The sequence below is a fragment of the Callorhinus ursinus genome, unplaced genomic scaffold, assembly GCF_003265705.2.
Source record: "Callorhinus ursinus isolate GAN/ISIS: 27379988/994484 unplaced genomic scaffold, GSC_fseal_2.0 scaffold1, whole genome shotgun sequence".
Lineage (NCBI taxonomy): Eukaryota > Metazoa > Chordata > Mammalia > Carnivora > Otariidae > Callorhinus > Callorhinus ursinus.
Window position 1 is genome coordinate 88,140,917 of NW_027397063.1, and position 8,521 is coordinate 88,149,437.

At 37.4% G+C, this 8,521-nt stretch overlaps 1 protein-coding gene across 1 annotated transcript; it reads right to left on the reverse strand.

Annotated features, from left to right (window-relative positions):
* Positions 1–532: 532 nt before the first annotated feature.
* LOC112829759 (calmodulin-1) lies at positions 533–1,195 on the reverse strand. The gene has a single exon (XM_025879462.2). The coding sequence runs from the start codon at positions 1,125–1,127 to the stop codon at positions 678–680; it is 450 nt and encodes a 149-aa protein (XP_025735247.1). The 5' UTR covers positions 1,128–1,195; the 3' UTR covers positions 533–677.
* Positions 1,196–8,521: the final 7,326 nt, after the last annotated feature.

Sequence of the window (8,521 nt, forward strand, 5' to 3'; positions counted from 1 at the left end):
TATCTCATTCCATCTTCACAGTCCTATAAAGGGATTATTATTACCACCAATTTCTTTTTTTTTTGGGTAAATTGTAATTTTTTTATTGGAAAACAAATATACAACTTGGAATGGATTTGAAGCAAATTGTGCCATAAGCAGATTTTCTTTAAGTGGCTAAACAAAGTTTAAAAAGCAAGTAACAATAAAAGAAAATGTTTCTGGTATAGGACCAGCAGTACAAAAAAATAGTGTACGAGTACCTGGATAATACACCCGTTTTGCAATAGTGCAACTTTTAAGTACATATTGTTGACTGTCCATAGTCCACGCAGAGTTACAACTCCACACTTCAACAACAACATGCTGACAGTTCCTAAAGAAAACTACTTAAAAAAAAGGCATAACCCAGATGTTCCCTCATTTGACCAACTCCATCTAAGTTTGGATGTGCAGAAGGGCTTAGATATATCCAGAGTAAGCCACATGCAACATGTTACTTGATCAATTTTCTAAAATAAGGTTTCAGGACAATGACAGTAAGATAAGGGAAGAAAACATGGAGGAATGAAGTCCTAATTACTATACATGCATATTTTTTGACAGCAGGGGGGAACCTTTTACAGATAAGTTACAAACAAAGAAAAGGCAAATAAACAATTTTGTACAAGAAATTTAACACATTCTGTACAATGTCTTCACTTTGCTGTCATCATTTGTACAAACTCTTCATAGTTTACTTGACCATCACCATCAATATCTGCTTCCCTGATCATTTCATCAACCTCTTCATCTGTTAACTTCTCTCCCAGGTTTGTCATCACATGGCGAAGCTCTGCTGCACTAATATAGCCATTACCATCCTTATCAAACACACGGAATGCTTCTCTAATTTCTTCTTCACTGTCTGTGTCTTTCATTTTTCTTGCCATCATTGTCAGAAATTCCGGGAAGTCAATTGTGCCATTACCATCAGCATCTACTTCATTAATCATGTCCTGTAACTCTGCTTCTGTGGGATTTTGCCCAAGAGACCTCATTACAGTTCCCAATTCCTTTGTTGTTATAGTTCCATCACCATCCTTGTCAAATAGTGAAAAAGCTTCTTTGAATTCTGCAATCTGCTCTTCAGTCAGTTGGTCAGCCATGCTGCAAGTGCTACCGGTTTCCAAGAAGCGACCACACAACCACTCAGCTCGCTCGCCCCACTCGGACTCATTACCACCAATTTCTGATGATCAAACTGTGGTTCTACTTGGCCAAAATTGTTTAAATTGCAGATGATATAACTGTAATTGAAAGAAAATGTTTTACGGTTCCAAAGACTATGACATGATGCATGTGATCTCCAGAATTTTGTACATGAAATAGCAATATATACGAACAAGAATATTTACTATATCCTTGATTGTGATTAAAAAATAGACTAAAAAAACCAAATGTCTATCAATAAAGGATTTCAAGATAAATTAAAATACACAACCAGAAAGTAAGGTAGGTCGACATGGACCTTTTTAGACCTATTCTCTATAAAGTCTATTTTTTTAAAAAAGTGCATACCTGTATAAAATGAGCAATATTCCAGAAATATTTGCACCTATATAGTTATTACTCTGAGTGTGGAATTCAGGGAGATTCAGTGTGTGTGTGCATGTGTGTGTATGTGTTTCGAATTCACTTTTTAGTGTACTTTGAAGTTGTGGTGAAGTAATGGGTGATTTTTATTTTTAAAAATGTTTTATTTTTGAAACCTTTGAAGAGTAGGACACACTCTTCATTGACACACTTTAGTTTGGAAAGCACATATTTTCATATTAACTAGGGTGAGCATAAGGAAGAGTGTCTCGATGCCAACATGGAGAAAGTTTCTCAAGTGTTTAGAGCACAGGAATCTGTTTTCTCTCCTAAAACCTGAGGCTTTTCTATGACTTTCAGTCTTCTGGAATTGTGGAATCTGAGTTACAGGGAACAGGGACTTTGCCCTGCCAGAATTCTTGGCAATTTAACTGGAGTCACAACATGACACTTGCATATCACACGATACCCTGTACCAAACATAACTGAAAAGGAGGCATTCTCAAATATCTTATGATTTCTCAAATTGTAGTGATTTTCCAAGTTTACTACCATTACTTTAATACATCTCTCAGCCCCAAAAATGTTCCAATCATCTTTATAAGGTTGAGAATATAAAATGTGAGAATCACCTATAGCCCTAGTCCAGAAAATTCTTATTTTGTCGTTTATAATTTCAAAGGGTTCTTCAAGACCCTTCTTTGGGCCTTTTGCCAAAAATCAGCAGCCCTGACCTTATATTCTTGAGAGCTAGAAGCACACATGCTTTGCCTTTCCCACTAGGGCCTTGTTTACTTGTCAGCTCTAAACTGGTCCAGGGTCAAGAATCAGACTTTTCCTTCAGGTCTTCTAATTCAAATAGCTGGGCAGTAAATGAACAAAGCTATTGTGCTGATGAAAGGTCAATCAAAGCTCAGGTCTTCAGAGCCAGCAAAAGGAAGAGGAAATGTTTGTGTTCTTAATAATTTTTGTCTGAGGGCACCTGGGTGGCTCAGTCAGTTAAGTGTCGGCCTTTGGCTCAGGTCATGATCCCAGGGTCCTGGGATGGAGTCTCTCATGGGGCTCCCTGCTCAGCAGGGAGTCTGCTTCTCTCTCTCCCTCTGCTCCTCCCTCTGCTCATGCTTTTTCTCAATCTTTATAAAATAAATGAATAAAAGACTAAAAAAATAAAAAAAATAATAATTTTTGTCACAAATATTAGATATGTGACTGACTCTCACTGTCAAAATATAGAATATTTATAATTACACTGTGGATTCTTTCTTATGCTGATAACAAACTGATCGCATTTATAACATTTATTCATCCTTTAAGGTTTAGTGTAGTTGTAGGACAGCTAACAGAAGATTTTAGTGCCCATCTTAAAGACTTACAAATGTTTTCCTTGTACATAATTCTAGTATAGGACTTTCATATTTTACACCATCTCTCTAAATGTGGTCTTCCCCACTGAACTGTAAGTTCTTGTGGTCTGTTTTTGTTTTTTTGTTTTTTTGTTTGTTTGTTTGTTTGTTTGTTTGTTTTTAAGTAGGCTCCATTCCTGGCATGGAGCCCAATGCGGTGCTTGAACTCATGACCCTGAGATCAAGACCTGAGCTGAGATCAAGAATCAGACACTTAACCAACTGAGTCACCAAGGCACCCCTTAAAAATAATCTTTTGTAACATTTATCTTTTATCTCAAGATCCTACCAGAGAGCTCAGAAGTGGTAGATATTCAATGAATATTTTGATAAATGAATCTGTGAATGAACAAATAAACTAAATCTTTCCCAATATCTCCTACTTTCTTATATCAAAAAATCCCTTGGTCTTTTCCTCCATGCTTTCCCTCCAAATAACTGCTTAATTTATGGTAGTACCATTGATCCCACCGAGTTTAACCACATTATCTTTAATCTCAGATTTTTTCTCTATTGTAGTTGCTTTCCTGTAATCCCAAATTATTTTCTCCCTCTTTGAGGTAAAGTTTGGAGAGTATGTCGTTCTGGGGATCCCTGGGATTCAAGAGTGCTATTTGCTATTTTGAGCCATTCTACCAGTTATTATAACAGACAATATATTGTCAATATTAACTGGTTTCTCTGATAAGTTCCTGCTGTGTAATTCAGTGCAGGAAATGGAAATCATAAACCAGTTGTACATTTTCATAAATATCAATGAATAAAATACTGGACAGTTTTATGCTCACCTCCAACATTCATTTGTATCTTTTGCCACCTGGATAGTAATAACCTTACGTATATATTTTCCACTATTATTCTGCTACAAACTTGGTATTTGTTGGGTTCATTTCAATTTATTATTCAAATGCATATTGGACCTGCCAAATTTTGTATGACATAGCTAAAGTTGCAAATAATGTTTGCTTTCATTTTATTAAGGTATTGCAGATGTAGTATGTGGGGACTTAGTGTGAGAATGGAATAAAGAGCTCTGTCATTCATAGGGAAAAGAGAGATGTGGTTTGATTCTGGCCTCTCTGAAAGGCCAGTGTTCATCACCAATTATCATTACCCAACTTGCCAGGATTACCCCAGCTTTGCTCTGATGTACACACCATCCCCCTGCATTAGCAGAATTGGCTCTGAGCACTCCAGATGGACCACCAATATCTCATGAGCTATTCTTCTGGGGGTGGGCTGAGATGATTTTGTATAGTACAGTTCTCACATGGAACCACCAATCTGTGATGCTGCTACTCCTTGTCAAAGACAGATTTCTCACCATTCCCACTATCCTGCCCGAAATGTACTTGTCACATTTGCCATCTCACTTGACAAACAAAAATACCTCATTTGAATAAGATTGGTGTCATACACAGTAAAATGACAGGAGAGGGGAAGTTAAAAAAACAAATCAAAACAAAACTGAGCAGTTTGGGTCTGTAGTAGTAAAACCTCCCCTACTCTAGCACTTTTTCCTTTCTGCAAAATAAACAATCAAAACCTTCAGAACCAAATACATTAAGAGTTGTCACATCTTCCTGGTAGAAATACAGTATTCCAGTTACAGATGATACTTCATCTTCACCTTAGAAATAGAAGTATATTTTAAAGTTGAGTAGGTAAAAGTTTTAAAAGGGAAAAATATGGCAAGCTTCCAAGTTCCTATAAGAAAAAGACAGAGACTTTTCCCAGGCCTCCCTGTTAAGATGATTACTCCTTGTTTATAATTGCTCTTCACATGAGGAATAAATTTCTCTCCTTCCCTCTTTCCTTCCTTCCTTCCTCTCTTCCTTCCTTCCTCTTTTTCCAACAAATATTTTTTGAGCATCTAGTATTAGCATATGGTAGCCACTGTGCAACTCATGGTTCCTAGCTTCATTTTACTCAGTAGAGATTCCTAGTATAATTTGTCATAAATCTGGAAGAGAACATTTAGGAAAATATTACTTATCCATGGCAATACTGCTATGTTCATACGTATTAAATATATATATGGACAAAGGACATGGATAGACTATGCCTCAAATGGATTTGAAATTTGAAACAAAATTTGGAGATTATATAATCAGTAATACAAAAGAAAAATGGAAATTAAAGCAAAGTACCCCATTTCACATATATTAAGTTGAAAATATTGCGTATGTATATATTAGTGAATATGAGAGATTATAAAATTGTTCTAATTTCTGTTATGGGAATGGAAAAATAAGTAAAAATCTTTTCAGGAAAAAAATGATCAAACTGGTGAAGAAAAATTAAGTGCTCTTTGCTGTAATTCCTTGCATTGAAATTTACCCCAAGTGAAAGCAATCAAAAGAAAAAATGATTATGTGTATCAAGATGTTGGATGGAGTTTTGCTTATCATACTAAGACATTATAATGTAGTCCAAATGTCCATTAATGAAGAAAGGTTAAGTCAATTATACTTTAATTAGATGGAATAGTGTACGAATGGAAAATGGTTATGAATATGTTTCTATTTGAAAGGTATACATAGATAGTACATAAAAAAATAAAAGAATGTGACATCTTGGGATGGCAGGACTGTGGGTTATTTTAAAAAATGCTTTAATTGCAGTTTTAATGCTTTTAAGGGCTATGTAATGGGTTCACTTTTTATAATTGCCATCAGTCTTAACTATTCAGGGGTCAAACTAATGCGTCTTCCTTTTTTCATTTTCTTTAATCAAGGTAAAATTTACATACAGCAAAATTTACCCTTTTATTGTATAGTTCTGAGAGTTTTGAAAAAAGCATACAGTCACGAAACCACAACCATGATCCAGATATAGAGCAAAATATAGAAAAAGTTCCATCCTCCAAAATTCAACTATGCTCCTGATAGTCAACGACTAACTTCCCTATCCCTAGCCTTGGTTTTTATTCCCCCATAGTTTTGCCTCTGAGAGGGATGTGATGTAAGTGGAGTTATAGAATATGTAGTTTTCTGACTCTGGCTTATTTCACACAGCCTAATGCATTTGAGTTTTTTTTTTTTTTTTTGAGATTTTATTTATTTGACAGAGAGAGACAGCGAGAGCAGGAACACAAGGCAGGGGGAATGGGAGAGGGGGAAGCAGGCTTCCCGTGGAGGCAGGGAGCCCGATGCAGGGCTCGATCCCAGGACCCTGGGATCATGACCTGAGCCGACGCTTAACGACTGAGCCACCCAGGCGCCCGCATTTGAGATTTAAAAAGGCTGTTTTATGTATCAGTAGTTCTTTCTTTCTTATTGCTGATTGGCTTCCCATTGTTTAAATGTACCACCATTATTTTATCTGATCCCCAGTGGAGGGATATTTATTTGGGTTGGTTCCAGTTTGGGACAATTACAAGTAAAGTTGCTATGTAAGCACATAAGCATTTGAGTTTTTTTTTCTTTTTTTTTTTGGTATTTTATTTGACATTTTAATTGAGATAATATTAAATTCACATGCACATGTATGAAATAATACAGAGAGATCTTTTGTTTCCCCTAATGGTAATGTTTTGCAAAACTATAGTATAACAGGACAGCCAGTATATTGACAATGATTCTGAGTCCTATTTAAGTCTCTTGTTTTAGCAAGCAGTTGCCCTGGTAGGTTTACCATGCAGGTCCTGGCCAACTGTGGGCTGTGTTTCCAAAGACAGTGTCATCTGTAGAACCTTTGCCATGTTGTTTTGGTTTCTTGATTTACCTGTTGCCAGGGGTTCCTGCTAGTTCCTGCTAGTGCTGCTTCTGCAGGGGAAGAGCCTTCCCCAGACCAGGTCACTGAGTATCTCTGGATGGACAGAGGGATCTCAGGGCCCTGGGAACTAAGAGGCCTCCTAGACCAGGCTGTTTGAATGTGACTGGTACTCTTCTGACTATTCTGCCTGCCTACCCCATTATTTATGGGTTTTAGTGTGAAAAAAGATTTTCATTTCACTTGGGTAAATAAATACCAAGGAGAAAATTGCTCGGTCATATGGAAGTATATGTTTATTTTATAAGAAACTACCAAAATGTTTTCCAAAGTGATGTACTATTTTTGCATTCCTACCAGATATATATGAGAGTTGTAGTGGTTCCACATCCTCACCAGCACTCTGTATTCATTTTAGTTTAGCCATTACAATGCAAGTATAGTGGTTTCTCATTTGTTTTTAATTTGTACTTCCCTATTTACTAAAGATATTAAGTGTTTAAAGTGCTTGCTTCACATCCTTATATCTTCTTTGGTGAAATTCCTTTTCAAATCCTTTACCCATTTATTATTATTCTATTATTACTTACTTTTGAGAGTTCTTAATATTATTTGGATACCAGCCCTTTATCAGTGGGTTGCAAATACTTTATTTGAGAGCTTGTCTTTTTTTTTAATTATTTATTTAGAGAGAAAGCACATGAGTGAGGAGAGGGGCAGAGGAAGAGGGAGAGAGAGAATCCTAACAGACTCCAGTGAGCGTGGAGTGGGTCGGGGGGTCTCAATCTTACTACCCCAGATCACTACCCCAGCAGAAATCAAGAATCTGGTGCTCAACCGACTGAGCCACCCAGGTGTCCTTATGCCTTGTCTTTTTATTGTTTAATCTTGTCTTTTGAAAAGCTGGTATTTTAAGTTTTGATGAAGTCCGATCTATCAATCTGTTCTTTAATGGATCGTTTCTATGATCAATTTATATTTAATTTTTATATAAGGCAAAATGTAAAAGTGAAGGTTCTTTATTGTTTTGCTTATGGATATCCAACTTTTCCAGCACTATTTATTGAAAAGACTATCATTTATCCATTGAATTTCCTTGCATGTTTATTGAAAAATCAATTAAACATATAGTTGAATTTTGAACAATATGGGTTTGAACTGCTTGAGCCCCATTATAGGCAGATCCCATCCCCCACCCCACACCCCAACACTGCAAAAAGCTTTATTGTTTCCAGTTGTCCACAGCTTGTAAAAGGACTCCAGGATGGTTAAAAAGCAGCCTAGTACCTGCAGGGGGAGGTTCAGGCAGAAGCCCTGACACCAGGGAAATGCCAGAGGGGCCCCTCGAAGGTCATCAGGTTCTGAAGGCTCCTAGTCATGCTTGAGAGTGAGTCATACTTGTCCAGCCCACTCTGCGGGCAGGCTGCAGAATTAGTCAGGTGTTCGCCATCTTCTTGATGAGTTTCACCTCTTCATCAAGGAAGTGGTTCTCTAGGAAGTTACAGAGTCTGCGTGGGGAGAGCCTAGGGCATGCAGATCCAAAAGCATCTGCTTCAGGTTCTTACCCAGGACTATGGCAGTTTCCATAGCGTACAGAGTTTTTTTTACCCCACTTATCCTCTGATAGCTTCTGCACATCCTGGAAAAGGTGCTGTTGCTGGGCTGGTTTTGCAGCTTCGAGAAAAGCTGGAGCCCTTGTGCTTCTCCTCGGCCAACTCACAGAAGTGTCCCATGCCCTCCAGAGCCACATTATTGTGGTGGGAATAAAGCCGACCAGAGAAAGGTTAAGTGTAGATGCTTGCAGATATATGTTGATCAAGGGGTTGACAGCAGCCTCCACCTAAGAGGAA